General features: G+C 36.1%; 1 protein-coding gene across 3 annotated transcripts in view; it reads left to right on the top strand.

The window, feature by feature from the left end:
- WDHD1 (WD repeat and HMG-box DNA binding protein 1) overlaps nucleotides 1-15151 on the top strand; it is a 62168-nt gene extending 47017 nt beyond the window's left edge. For all 3 annotated transcript variants that reach the window (XM_025442356.3, XM_025442355.3, XM_025442357.3), the window contains 10 exons: nucleotides 1323-1437; nucleotides 2509-2640; nucleotides 4039-4256; nucleotides 4348-4466; nucleotides 5058-5114; nucleotides 7245-7288; nucleotides 7678-7848; nucleotides 8652-8782; nucleotides 12331-12469; nucleotides 14343-15151. In XM_025442356.3, coding sequence (XP_025298141.3) covers nucleotides 1323-1437; nucleotides 2509-2640; nucleotides 4039-4256; nucleotides 4348-4466; nucleotides 5058-5114; nucleotides 7245-7288; nucleotides 7678-7848; nucleotides 8652-8782; nucleotides 12331-12469; nucleotides 14343-14543 — 1327 coding nt within the window. In that variant the 3' untranslated portion in view covers nucleotides 14544-15151. The remainder of the gene's footprint in view (nucleotides 1-1322; nucleotides 1438-2508; nucleotides 2641-4038; nucleotides 4257-4347; nucleotides 4467-5057; nucleotides 5115-7244; nucleotides 7289-7677; nucleotides 7849-8651; nucleotides 8783-12330; nucleotides 12470-14342) is intronic.
- The last annotated feature ends 297 nt before the right edge of the window (nucleotides 15152-15448 follow it).

Here is a 15448-nt window from a genome sequence, read left to right as displayed (position 1 = left end):
CTGAATGCACATGTTCTTTTTTGTTTTGTATGACTAATAAACCACTGCCTTTTTTGAGTGACAGAATTGCTACAAGAGATTTTTTCAAATTCAAGTATACACACTGCCACCTCATGTTGTATGGTGAAAACCACTGATTTATTAGAAATCATAAAAGAGGAAGAAGAAGAAATGACATATGTTCAAAAATATTAGAACTCTAAAAACATGTTTGTATTTTTATTGTATGGTCACAAAAAGAAGAAAGTGTATTCAAATCTTACTAGGAGGGGGGGAGCTATGTACTTTGAAAATAATTCCTGAGTATTGCCACCTATTTAATTTTTAACTACTCTGGTGGGCATTTGATAATACTAGAACATATTTATGACAAAAAAATTTAAACCTGAGGATCTAATTTCTGCTTAGTTTTTCCCTTTAAGAAAGTCATAACTTTAAGCTGTGAGTAAAAGGCTATACTATAAATTAAGCGAGTGGTTATTAATATGCATTGAACATTGTACCGTATTTTTAAATGATTAGAGAAATTAGAAAATTCACCCAAGGTACTTGCAGTGTGTAGGTATGGTTTTCTAATCAATAATTTGGAGTATATAAGTTAAAAAGGGTATTCCATATGCATGTATCATTCTGTGATTAATGAATACTTTTTAATTAATAAATTGCATTAGTATTCATACTGATGGGCATCTGTATTATTATTATTTTTTTTGATGGGCATCTTTAAATACCTTATATATCCTAATCAGAAAAGGTTTAGACAAAGTACTTGCTCACTGAGCTATTACCACATAAGGCAACCATTGATTTAGCAGAGCAGATATATATATGATAACCAGGTATATGTTGGATTTTCTGCTTCACTTTCACCAATATCTAGTAAAACACTTACCTGTATTGGACATATCACCATCTTTTTTTCTTATTTGACACTTTTTTACCAGCAATACCAAGTATTCCCAAACTGATAGTTAAGTGAATATGCTTCATCAGCACTTTATCTTGGGTGATTTATTTTATAAAATAAATCCCTTGACAACTCTTTATGGCACAGCTGCTGTATTTTAAAAGTGGGCAGTTTGCTAAGAAAAAGCTGATGTGAGGAGGGATTTTTAAAATCTTGAAATGCATGGGGAGGGATGGTCTTCAAACCTAACCAAGTGTGAAGTTTAAAAAAAAAAAGTGCTGTATATTATTAAGCCAGCTATTAGAATAATATTCCAAGTTACTGGATTTTAGAAATTTTATATTTTAACAGTTTTTATGATTTTGGGGAAAATTTTTGTGGTGAGACACTTTTTTTTTTTTTTTTTTACTGACAGGTGCATTCCTTGCAAAGGTTCTCGGTTTCCTCCTACCCTTCCGCGCCCTGCTGTAGCTATATTGTCCTTTAAGCTTCCTTATTGTCAGATTGCAACAGAGAAAGGACAAATGGAGGTATGTAGAAGTCCTACCTTGACACTCTGAATTTGATAATAATCGCCTTTGGGCAGCCTGGATGGCTGGCTCACCAGTTTAGCGCCGCCTTCATCCCAGGGCGTGATCCTGGAGACCTGGGATCGATTCCCATGTCAGGTTCCCTGCATGGAGCCTGCTTCTCCCTCTGCCTGTGCCTCTGCCTTTCTCTCCCTCTCTCTCTGTCTCTCGTGAATAAATAAAATCTTAAAAAAAAAAAAAAAAGATAATACATTACCTTTGTAGACATTTAAAAATTTCCCTGATGACCAGAATTGAATACTCATTACGTTGTAATTAAATAAATAGTGTACAGGGAAGGAGAATGACTGCTTATGATCACCAGGGTACCTAATTGCCATCACTGCTTCCGGGGATTTTGTCTATGAGGTAAATGGGTATGACCATCAGGGACTCACTAGGGGTAAGGCTCTCATTTTCAGAGTTGAGTGAGTGCCTAAGAGGGCAGGCCTCCACAAATACTGTGTCTTAGGCAGAAGCTTGCTTCACTCTAGTCCTAGCCCTGTGCCATCAAAAGTCATTTGAAGTCTTGCAATTAGTTATTCTAACCAGGAAACAAACCAGTCTCTTAAAAAATAGTTTACCAAGTTTTCTGAGCATTAACTATGATAGCAAAGAAACTGTTTAAAATGCTATATTTCAGGGGTCCCTGGGTGGCTCAGGGGTTTAGCACCTGCCTTTGGCCCAGGGCGTGATCCTGGAGTCCCAGGATCGAGTCCCACATCAGGCTTCCTGCAGGGAGCCTGCTTCTCCCTCTGCCTGTGTCTCTGCCTCTCTCTCTCTCTCTGCATGTCTCTCATGAATAAATAAAATCTTAAAAAATAATAAAAAGAAAATGCTAAATTTCTTTTTCTTTGAGGACAAAAAATGAAGTTAAGCTTTGGTATCATTAAAATTTGAATTATAAAATAAGCTATAGAAAGTATTTCAAAAATTATTTTATTCAGAATCTGTTATCTTAAGATAAATATTTAACACTTGCCTGGTATTAAGCTGATTCTTTTCTCTAAGCAGTTTTTTCCACTTTTGTAGGAACAATTTTGGCGTTCCATTGTGTTTCATAATCACCTTGATTATTTAGCTAAAAATGGTTATGAATATGAAGAAAGCACTAAAAATCAAGCAGTAAAAGAACAACAGGAGCTTTTAATGAAAATGCTTGCGGTGAGTAAAATAAATATGCTAGAAAAATTGAAGTTACACTTTTCTATAGATTGGATTTCTTAAAAGTGTGCATTAGTACCAAGTTCCACAACCTCAAAATCTTTTTTTAATTTTTAAAATTTTAAATCCAGTATAATCAACAGTGCTATATTAGTTTCAGGTGTACAGTACAGTGATTCAACAATTCTCTATATTACTCAGCTCTGTTTCCCATTGATGTTGCAGTTGAAATATTTAAGACATTAACCTTGTAACTAACATCATAGGGAGATAACCCCTTAACCTATTTCACCTATCTCCCTATTCACATCTCCTCTGGTAACTATCAGTTCTCTATACTTAAGAGGCTGTTTTTTTTGTCTCTTTTTCCTTTGTTTGCTTTGTTTTTTAAATTATATATATGAGTGAAATCGTATGGTATTTGTGTTTCTCTGATTTTACTTAGCATTATACTTTCTAGATCCATCATGTTGCAAAAGGTGGTCTTCACTGTTGTCACCACTATGCAACACTGCCTTGAGTTTAGTATTAATTAAAGGAATTTAATTAGTTTATTGTAGAATAAGTTGTGTTCTTTTATAAAATGTCATATGTGGTCTAGGAACTAGGAGCCTTTTTACTTCCCACAGCACATCTAAGAAAATCTGGTTTGTTTACAAAGTAGCGTTATAGGAACTGTTCCTCTGGAACAGTGTTTCTCAGCAGAGTATCATATCAGTAGCTTGAGGACTGGTCAGTTCTTTAGTATTCCTGTTTCCCTGGCAAATGCCGGAAGTTCAACCTAATTGAACTCCTTCATTGAATCTAAGCTACTATTTTTTTTTTTAATTTTTTTTTTAATTTTTTTTTTTATTTATTTATGATAGTCACAGAGAGAGAGAGAGAGAGGCAGAGATAGGCAGAGGGAGAAGCAGGCTCCATGCACCAGAAGCCTGATGTGGGATTCGATCCCGGGTCTCCAGGATCGCGCCCTGGGCCAAAGGCAGGCGCCAAACCGCTGCGCCACCCAGGGATCCCTGAATCTAAGCTACTATTGATTGTAAAATGCACCATTACTTTACCTAAGCCAAAAAAATACTGAAAATTAAACTCTGCCCCACCATCAATTGTGAGATGCTTCCCACTTTTAGAGATGTTAAAATGTGTAAAAGTAGGCATCTTAGAGTCAGATACGTTATCTAGAAAAGTGCTTTCTCGGTTTTACTACTAGTTATCATTCTTTTATTTTTAAAAAGTTTCACCTGAGGGATGCCTGGGTAGCTCAGCAGTTGAGTGTCTGCCTGTGTCTCTGCCTCTCTCTCTGTGTCTCCCATGAATGAATAAATGAATAAATAAATATCTTTTAAAAAAATTAAAATTTTCACTTGACATGATTTTTTTTTTCCATTTTTGGGTTAGCTTTCTTGTAAACTGGATCGGGAATTCCGTTGTGTGGAACTAGCTGATTTAATGACTCAAAATGCTGTGAACTTAGCCATTAAGTATGCTTCTCGTTCCCGGAGATTAATGTTAGCCCAAAGACTTAGTGAACTGGCTGTAGAGAAGGCAGCAGAATTGGCAGCAACTCAGGTAGAAGAAAAAGAAGAGGAAGATTTCAGAAAAGAGCTGAATGCTGGGTAAGAAATAATTAGTTGCTAAATTTTTACCATTCTGAATATTAAATTGGTCTTTGCATAGCCCTTTATTGAATAATATATTGTCTTTTAGTTACAGTAATATTGCTGCAGAGTGGAGCCAGTCAAGGCTCAAAAACCAAGTTGAAGAAGATACAGAGGACAGTGGAGAAGCTGATGATAAAGAAGAAAAACCAGAAATACATAAGCATGGCAAGATACATTTTTTTAAAAAGATTTATTTGTTTATTTTGGAGAGGGAGCATGTTTGTGTTTTGGGGGGAGGGGCAGAGGGAAAAGGAGAGAGAGAGAAGCAGACTCCTTACTGAGTGCAGAGCCCAACTGGTCCAGGGGCTCGATCTCACAACCCAGAGATTTTTTACCTGACCTGAAATCAAGAGCTGGGTGCTTAACTGACCAAGCCCCGTAAGATACATACTTAAGGCGATTTTTTTTTAAGATTTCATTTATTTTATTTATTCATGAGAGGCACACACAAAGAGAGAGAGGCAGAGACACCGGCAGAAGGAGAAGCAGGCTCCATGCAGGGAGCCCAATGTGGGACTCAATCCCGGGACTCCAGGATCACACCCTGGACTGAAGATGGCGCTAAACCGCTGAGCCACCTGGGCTGTAAGGCAATTTAAAGATGAGAAATGTTATTATAGGACTTTCCCCATTTTGCTTAGCTGAGGAAAATTCAATACTTGTACTTTGTCAAGGCATCTTTGTTGATTGTTAATTATAGAGAGTAACTTTATTTCCCCATCTACATTATATTGTTTTATCTTAATTATTTTATAGGACAGAATCCATTATCCAAAAATGCAGATTCCTCTGATGTGCCAGCTATTAAGTCAGGTAAGAAATGTGATTTTGTAATATCAAGAAAATTGTGCCAGTACTCTTTAAAATGATCTATCTATTCAAATAGACCCCATACCCCCCACCCCTCTGCTCTTGATTTGTTTTTATTAGAAATGTTGTTTGTGAAACTGCTAATTTTACAAATATTTATTAAATGCCTATTGTATTTCAGGTATTTAACTAGGTGGGAGATACAAAAGTCCATGTAGACATGCATGGTTGATTCCTGCATAACTCTTATATAGTACCAACTGACTTTAAGCCATGTGTATATATCCCTTTGATTTTTAAAAATTACCTATAAATACATGTACAGAGTATTACAAAGGCATATAACCATGTGCTGTAATCTAGTTAGAGGTAAGGGATTGGTTGGAACCCCAAGGGAGGTGTCATGGAATGTTTAAAGCACAGACCTGCAGCTAGGCAAAGGTGGGTGAGAGCAGAAACAAGGGAAATATGACTTAAGGAACAGCATGTATGAAGCTATAAGAGTTGTGTGAACAGCACAGAGGCAGAGAAAAGTGGTGTTGAGTGGTTTTAGAGTGATGGGTAGGAGCTAAATCATGCAGATCCATATAGGCCACAGTAAGGATTTTGATCTTTATTGAGGTGCTGGCAGGCTATTGTAGGTTTCAAGCAGAGGCATATTATGCACATTGGCAGAGGAGGAATGCACATAAGGAAACTACTGAGGCAGTCCAAATGACATTGAATAGTGGCTTAGACTAGTGTGGTGGTGACTAATGGGAGAAAGAATGAGAAGAATTGATGAGGTATTTTTGAAGAAAAGGTAGAATATGGAAGTTCAGGGTGTAAAGAATGATTCAGTTTTGAATATTTGAATGATTGATGGTACCATTTACTGAGTTAGAAAACACTAGAGAAACTCAGGTTTAGATAGAAGGGTGGACAAACTACTACTGAATATCTGGGTTAGGAGCTCAGTAAAGTAGTCTGGGAGGGAGATATAAAGTGAAAATTGTTGGCATAACCATAGCAGTTTAAATCATGGGCATGGGTGAGTGAGCATTGGAGAGGAATATAAAGGGAGAGGAAAAGTGAGCTGAGGGATAGAGAATCCCCAGCATTTAAACATTAGGCAGAAGAGGTTAAGGAGGAGAACCATCAAAAGAGAATGAAATAAGAGAGGAAGGAGGTAGGAATGTGAAATCTCAGAAGTCAAGATGATGAGACCATATCAAGAAGAAAAGAAAATTCATCTATATTACATGCTGTTCAGGGATCCCTGGGTGGCGCAGCGGTTTGGCGCCTGCCTTTGGCCCAGGGCGCGATCCTGGAGACCCGGGATCGAATCCCACATCGGGCTCCTGGTGCATGGAGCCTGCTTCTCCCTCTGCCTATGTCTCTGCCTCTCTCTCTCTCTCTCTCTCTCTGTGACTATCATAAATAAATTAAAAAAAACAAAAAACAAACAAACAAAAAAGTATATTACATGCTGTTGAGGGGGTCAAATGAGATGATGACTGAAAACTATCCACCAGATTTGGCCAAATGGAGTCTCTTGGGTCCTTAGCAAGAGCAGATTCTATAGGGTTGTAGGGCTGGAAGCCCATATTATTTTGGATGTTGGAATGTATGAACAGCAAGGAACTGGGAATAGCTGTGTAGACAACTCTTGAGAATTTGGTTGTATAAGGGAATTAAAAATGATGACCAGAGGGCATGTGGGGTTGAGCAGGTTTGTTGTTTGTTTAAATTGGGAGATCTGAGTAGCCAATGAAGAGAGAAAAGATGGTGTATCCATTGATAGGACAAATGTCCTGACAAAGCAAGAGGGGATGAGATCTAGAGCACAAATAGAGGAGTTATTAACCTTAGCTACAAGACACCATTCTTCCATGGTAATAGGAGAAAAGGCTAGGTCTATACATATTGGGTTGGTAAATTTCATAGTGATAAGTTGGGATAGTTCCCATGTAATAGCTTTTATTTTGTCTTAGAAATAGATAGGAGGTCATATATAGTTGCTAATAATTTTAAAGTTGCAAAAGTACATTTGTTTTTGTGTAATACAGATTGAAATATTCCATCTGTTATTACAGATGTCAGAAGTCTTCTATGTTTTACCACTATTAAGTGAGGGTTTCTTTCTTATGAAAGGTGCAGTTACCTCTAGCAACCAAGGACGAGTAAACCCCTTCAAGGTAAACTCTTTGCAGTGATATTTAAAATGTATTTCAATACATTTTTATACAGAGAAGTATTTCCAAACCACCAGATTACCCTCCCTAGACTTGGAGGCATTAAACACTAAAGCAGATTTTATGAAAACAGCACTAACTAGTTCACACTTGGCTAAGACTTATATGTTCTACTTATCTTCTAAATACCGATGGTTTTGAAAGATACTCCGTTTTCCTTGGGGATGTGGTATATTTAATATATGTATTAGTCTTAATTTGGATTATACAAAATGTATTCAATTCCAAAGTGAGACTACAGTATAGACTTAAAAGAAATTTAAAGGAAAAATGAATCTCTTGGTATTTTATTTTCTTTAAACATAAAATGCTAATAGTAGTTTGCTCTTTAGGTGTCAGCCAGTTCCAAAGAGCCAGCCACTTCAGGGAATTCAGCACGTTCAACTAATATTTTAGACAGTATGAACAAATCGTCCAAGAAATCTCTTGCACTTAATCGAGCTACAAATAATGAAAAGTCTCCAGTTATAAAGCCTCTACTTCCAAAGCCAAAGTCTAAGCAGGTACTATTTCAACTAACCACATCAGTAATAAGCAGTGTATGATCTGTTTTTGTTTACTCTTTGAGGTATGGAACAGAGAGGCTCCATTTGTGTATCATTGATTGTCTAATGAGGGTAGTGGTTCTCAAATCTGATTTTGCTTCTGAATCACTTTTTGAGGGGTGCCCGGGTGGCTCAGTGGTTGAGCATCTGCCTTTGGCTCAGGTCGTGAATCCTGGGGTCCTGGGATCAAGTCCCTCATCGGGCTCCTTGTGAGGAGCCTGCTTCTCCTTCTGCCTGTGTCTCTGCCTCTCTGTCTGTGTCTCTCATAAATAAATAAATAAAATCTTAAAAATAAAAAAGAATCACTTTTTGAAACATAAATGTACTCCGGGCCCAGGGACTCAGACATCCATCTGTTTTTGAAAAAATTTTCCAGATGATTCTGATGTATATCTTTGTTTAATGATGATGCTATGGTACTTGGCCCTGATCTTTCTTTGTTCTTTATTCTGATTTTGCCTTCTAGTTTCATCTCAGATTTGGTATTTCATCCCAGATTTGTCATTAGTACAGTAGATCTTTTATCTTTTCCATTTCATGTAATAAAATGCAGCATTTAGAAAATGTGGAATTTAAAGTACAGTCTTTGTGGATTTTGTGTCTATAGTCATGTTTATGTTCAGCTGAGAACCTCAGGACTTCAGATGTTGGCATAAGAATTCTAAATATAAATATTTTTCCATATTTTTTCAAAAGTTAATTGTAGTATATAAAATTGTACTAGATTTTGTTGCAGTTATTCATTATATTTGTTTTTACAGGCATCTGCAGCATCCTATTTCCAGAAAAGAACCTCCCAAGTTGATAAGACTGAGGATGTCAAAGAAGAAAATCCTCAAAATTCGTCATCTGAAACCCCAGCTATGTGTCCTCAAAACACTGAAAACCAAAGGTCAGTACATAGACAAATTTATTATTCTTAAGATGTAATATCCCAATAAAACTCATAGAGAAACAGCAATACAGAATTATGCAACTCTCTTGTTCATTATTACAAATAATACGTTGGCACTGGTGGTGGGCATTCTGAACACGTGACTTTAACGAAGCCATAAATATTGATTAATGTCTATTTATATTACTAAGGTATGCTCTGGTAAATTGTATGTTTTAAATTATACATATTTTATATTTTATAATTCTTTTTTTATAAATTTATTTTTTATTGGTTTTCAATTTGATATAATTCTTTTTTTGTCTTAAAATAGATGCAGTTATGTGAGAAAAACGGTGAAAAGATACCCAAAAAAGTGTGATAAGGAGTAAATATCTTTCCTATCCACCCAGTTCTCCTCTTCACCAGCAGTCACTACAACAGATTTCTAACATAGCCCTCTAGAATTACTTGTACATGTTCAAACACTTAGATTTGTCTATTTTTTAATTTTTAAAATTAATTAATTTTTTTTAAAGACTTTTATTTTTTTATTCATGAGAGACACACACAGAGAAAGAGGCAGAGACACAGACAGAGGGAGAAGCAGGCTCTATGCAGGGAGTCTGACATGGGACTCGATCCCAGGTCTCCACGATCACGCCCTGGGCTGAAAGCGGCGCTAAACCGCTGAGCCACCCAGGCTGCCCTATTATTTTATTTTTACAGAAATGATAGCATATACATTATTCTGTACCTTCCTTTTTTTTCTTTTTTTTTTTTTTTCGCTTTAGCAGCTTTTGTAGATCATATTACTACATAAAGAGTTTCTTTAATCTTTTCACATCCACTGAATGGATATGCCGTAATTTATTCAATTTTCCTCTGGTGGACAGAAGGTGGTTGCTAGTCTTTTGCCAGTACAAACAGTACTGCAATGAATAACTTTATATGAATGTCATTTCTCACATATACATATAGTTATAAGATGGATTCCTGTTCAAGTTAATGTGCACTTGTAATTCCAATAGATATTAACAAATTTTTCTCCATTGGTATTATATCATTTTCTATACCTCCAGCAATATGAGCACTCCTATTTGCGCGTATCCTATTTGTCTGTCATTACAATATGTTACCACATTTCTTGAGCTTTTTTTTTTTTTTTTAAGATTTTATTTATTCATGAGAGACACACACAGAGAGAGGAAGAGACACAGGCAGAGGGAGAAGCAGGCCCCATGCAAGGAGCCGACATGGAACTCGATCCCGGGTCTCCAGGATCACGCCCTGGGCTGAAAGCGGTGCTAAACCGCTGAGCCACCCAGGCTGCCTGAGCTCTCTTTTTAAAAAAAATTTTTAAAAGATTTTATTTGAGAGAGAGCTCAAACACGAACAAGGAGGAAGGGCAGAAGGAGAGGGAAAAGCAGACTCCCTGCTGAGCAGGGAGCCTGATGGTGGGGCTCAGTCCCAGGACCCCTGAGATCATGACCTGAGCCCAAGGCAGACACTTAACGGACTGAGCACTTTAAGCACCCCAAAATGTTTTATTTTTAAGTGATCTCTATACCCTACATTGGGCTCAAGATCAGGACCTCCAGATCAAAAAAAATAAAAATAAAAAAATAAAAAAAAAAAAAGGACCTCAAGATCAAGCACTGTATACTCTACCAACTGAGCCAGCCAGGCTCCCCTCATGTTAATTAATTTAAGAGGTAGCTATGGTGTTTTTTTCCTATTTTATCCTGAATTCAAATTAGAGATTAAATAGTGAAGATTATATTTAAGAAGATTCAGTTTTTTTACTATCAACAACTGGCTATACAGAAAACTTACTTAAGGGGCACCTAGGTGGTTAAGTCGGTTAAGCATCTGCCTTCCGCTCAGGTCATGATCCTGGGATCGAGCCTCGCAGGGATCCTGGGCTCTCTGCTCAACAGGGAGTCTGCTTCTCCCTCTGCCCCTCCCCCAGCTTATGCTCTTACTTGCTCACTCTCAAATAAATAAAATCTTTTTAAAAATTAAAAAAAAGAAAACTTACTTACATGATAGTTCATTAAAAAATTAAGGCAGCCCGGGTAGCTCAGCAGTTTAGCAGCACCTTCAGCCCAGGGTGATCCTGGAGACCCGGGATCAAGTCCCACATCAGCCTCCCTGCATGGAGCCTGCTTCTCCCTCTGCCTGTGTCTGTGCCTCTCTCTCTCTCTGTGTGTCTCTCATGAATAAATAAAAATATTTTTAAAAAATTATCACCACTTAACCAAGTATTTTGTCACAAATGTTGATATACTAAATCAGAAGAGAAATGTTTAATTTTTTCTTTTCAAAAACAATTGTTTAGGGCCAGGGAGATTACATGCTATTAGCTAGACTTGTGACGTTGCCCCAAGTTTGAGTAAAATGAATATATATTAATTTCTGGAGATTCATGAACTTTTGTTTAGTATTGCTATTTGTTTTGATTTGTTCTATTATTTTTCTGGAAGTAGAATTATATTCTATGTCTAGCTATGCTAGTAATATTTTTTGAAAAGCTTGTTTTTCTAAAAATTAAAAAGTTTAGATAATATCCCTGAATTACTCATAAAGTAATTCTTTCCTTCTAATCTTTTTTTAGTAAGGTAAGATTAAAATGTTATATTTAATGAGATTTGTATCAGATGTAATATTATATCCTTTTTATTTCCATTTAAAATTTTATCATAAACATTTTTCTCTAGTATTTTTGCCTCTATTTTTTGCTATGTCCTTAAGTTTTTATTCAGGTTCCATTTGGTTACAGAGTAGTGAGGGGCAGTATAGCTGGTGTGTTAAGCGTCGGGACTCTGGAGTCAAATTGCCAATCTGTTGAATCCCAGATATGACTGGTGCTATCTGTGTAACCTGGAATAAGTTAATTCACATTTCTGAGCCTCAATTTCTTCATCTATGGAATGGAGATAGCAATTGTACCTACCTCATTAGGGTTATTATAGATGAGATGAGGTAATACATAGCATTTAATACAATGCCTAGCAGATAGTGTGTGCTCAGTAAATATTAAATATTTATGTTAAACCTTTGTGACCTAAAGGCAATCTAAGTGTAGAGTCTAATAAAATTGACAAGTGTGCTGTGTTTATGCTTTACATAATAATTACACAAGAAAGGACCCACATTCTAGGTTAGCTGTGAAAGCAAGGATGAGGGGATGTGTAAGGATCCTGAGAGAAATAAATATTTCAAATAGCTGGTTTGGAAAATGGAGAAAGAACCCACCAAGGCTACTTGGAAAAATTTTCCTGGCCCAGAGTGGCTGAGTGAAAATAGAGACCTTGAGCCTGTCAGCATTCTAAAAAGAGCTGAAAATACAAATGTGAGTAAAATTGGGATTTTTCAGTTCATTATTCCTGTGGTCTCCAGGCAGTTTTAAATGATATGTAGTATGAATATTAACAAGTATAATTAATTGTGTCTCTCTTACTTTATATAGGTTTGCAAAGACTAATAGTTAATTACTAATCTGAAAAATCATAAAGCACTTTACGTTTTAAGCATAAATTTTTTTCACATAATTGCTATTTTAGGTCAAAGACTGGGTTCCAGATGTGGCTGGAAGAAAACAGAAGTAGCATTTTGTCTGACAATCCTGACTTTTCAGATGAAGCAGACATAATAAAAGAAGGAATGATTCGATTTAGAGTATTGTCAGCTGAAGAAAGGAAGGTAAGAATAATTTTGCTGAGATTGAGATCTTAGTAAATTCCCAGGTTTTAAAAATTCTTACAGGGCAGCCCCAGTGGTGCAGCGGTTTGGTGCCGCCTGCAGCCCAGGGCGTGATCCTGGAGACCCGGGATCAAATCCCATGTCAGGCTCCCTGCATGGAGCCTGCTTCTCCTCTGCCTGTGTCTCTGCCTCTCTCTCTCTCTCTCTCTCTCTCTTGCTCTGTCTCTCATGAATAAATAAAATAAAATCTTAAAAAAAAATTTTTTTTAATTAAAATTCTTAGAAACTCTTGCTGGAGAGGAAATTAAATAACTGAAATGTCAGCTTTGAACATATAGATGTGTAATGATTACTATTTAGTGCCAATGGTTAAATTTTGGGCAGATACTACTGTATATAGCTGTATATAAGTTCCTATATAAGTTGGAGGGGATACCCCAAGAAAAAGTATATTACTTCTAAATCAAAAGCAAATAAAGTTAATAAGTAAAAATTAAATTAACTTACATATTTGGACTACTACTTTAGAGTTCTTACAAGCAGAATTTTCTAAAATGCTGTGTACTTCCACAGTGAATACAAAATGAGAATACTACGCTGCCTGGCTGGTTCAGTTGGTAGAGCATGTGACTCTTGATCTCAGGGTCCTGAGTTTAAGTCCCAAGGTGGCTGTAGAGCTTTTTTTTTTTTTTTTTTTTTTTTTTTTTTGTGGCTGTAGAGCTTATTTAAAAACCAAAACAAAAACACCAAAATGAGAATACTACTTTTAGGTAAAAAAAAGGTGGTATTCTGTTATAACCTTTCAGTTGGGAATTAGGACAGGTGATTAGTACCTATTGTTCCTCATGTAAATTTCTTCCATGTGAGGGAGGGCTGGGAGCAGCTTTCTGTTGAAAGGGGAAGGAATGTGTTTGGTATATCAATTAAATCCTCAGATTTCACTTTTCCAGGGATGATGGTATGCAGCATGGGCACCTGGGCACCTGGTGAAATAGATACTTGCCTTGATAAACTGGGTTTTAAGAGTAAAGGTGTTACAAAATGAGGAAGCTAGGAACTGGTTTAACCACCTCTAGCCTCATTTAGAATTTCACTGGCAACTTTGTGCTTCTCATTTTTTATAAGAATTTATAGGAGCATACAAATTCTAAAGAATTAGATAAAATGGCATCTGAATGGTCTTATGCAGCAAAAGAGGAAGAGACTTGGTAAAAGTTGTGATTGTGTTTTTGAATACTGAAAAATATAATCAGTATTTTTAAGGTAAACCTTAAACATTTGCTTAAATCCAGTATGTTAATATGAGAAATTTTGCAGCTCCAAAGGATTCCTTTCTACAGTAAAGAAATGCGAAAGGAAATAAAGTGGAAGGAGCTATTACATATTAAAATAGATTTAAAAGACTGATGCATGGGCACTTGGGTGGCTTAGTCACTTAAGCATCTAACTCAATCTCGGCTCAGGTCTTGATCTCAGGGTTGAGTTCAAGCCCACATTGGGCTCCACGCTACGAATGGAGCGTACTTAATAAAATGAATGAATGATCTCAAAATAAAAGTTTCATTTTTTAAAAATTACCTACAGTTATAGTATTTTGCACTTAATATGGTTAAATACTAGCAGAGTTTAGGTTGAAATATTAGAGGTAAAATATAGATTTGTTAATATTGCTCTGCAATTAAGTATTAAGAGATTTGTTAACAATGAGAACCCTTAATGATTAGATTAACAATTCAGGTGCTAATTATGCTGCTTTTTTTTTAATACTAGTTTTTATATATGGGATTGTTACCTGGAAAAGTAAGGAAATAATTTCCTTTCTATTTCTTAGTTATTGTCTATAAATCTTTTCTCTTCCCATATTTTTATAAAGGCATGGGCTTCTAAGGCCAAAGGAGGAACTACAAGTGATGGAGCTGAAGCAAAGAAGCGAAAACGTATGGTTGATGAAAGTCATGAAACTGAAAATCAGAAAGAAAAAGCAAAAGAGAATCTGAATTTGCCTAAAAAACAAAAACCTTTAGATCTTTCTACCAATCAGAAACTGTCAGCTTTTGCATTTAAACAGGAATAGAGTTAAGAAAAGTAGGAAAGGTAATGGATTTTTTTACTCATCATTAATGAACCTGGACTTAAAATCCTTAGAAAACTCATTATGTATTTTTAAAAGTGTTTAATGCCAACTATTTGTCTTTATAAGATAACATAGTAATTATATTGGTGTAGGTAACAGGGCATATGTAGAAACCATCATCTCTGCAGATTGCTCTGCCTCCCAAATGGAGGGCCATTCAGAAACATTGTGATTACAGTCACTGACTTGAAGCCCCTGGCATGTCCCAATGGAAGACAGTTTGATTTTGTTTCTTGCCTTCAAAATCATCAAAGCAAAGGTCTTCAAACCTCTGAGCATTGAAGTATCTTCAGTGGGTTTCCTTGTTTGGTTTATGTCATGTACTGGGAAGTACTACAGAAGTTCTCTTCCAAGTTTGTTCCTGTAGACTCTTCTCTATGTCTGTACTGGACTAGGGGCCATGTTTTTTAATATGGGGCCTAAACATGTAAATTTTGTAGATGAGATTTTTTTCTGTTGTTTGTTTCGGAAATTTTTTTGTATGTGTCTTTCAATTGTCTTTTGTATTGCCTGGTTTTTAAAAAATAAATAAGACTTTCACATTTCCATATTTAGCTTATTATGGTCTTAACATTATATTTCTATGAAATGAAAATGTTTCTAGAAAATATATTTTATATATATTGCCGTAATTTCACCACCACCCCCATCCTGTTACACATGATACACATGGAAAAGAAGATTGAGAATACTGTTTTTATAGTATTTCAGCCTAGGGCATAACGTGTTCCTGGTAAGATAATCCGGTTATCATCATCAGCAGTACTTTCCTGAACAAGTCTTTGAAGCCGTGATAAGAGAGTTAAGAGTTAGGGAAAGTGTTTAATTCCTCTTTAATTTTGAAC

This window comes from Canis lupus, chromosome 8, assembly GCF_003254725.2.
Source record: "Canis lupus dingo isolate Sandy chromosome 8, ASM325472v2, whole genome shotgun sequence".
NCBI lineage: Eukaryota > Metazoa > Chordata > Mammalia > Carnivora > Canidae > Canis > Canis lupus.
This window is presented reverse-complemented; position numbering and strand designations above follow the sequence as displayed.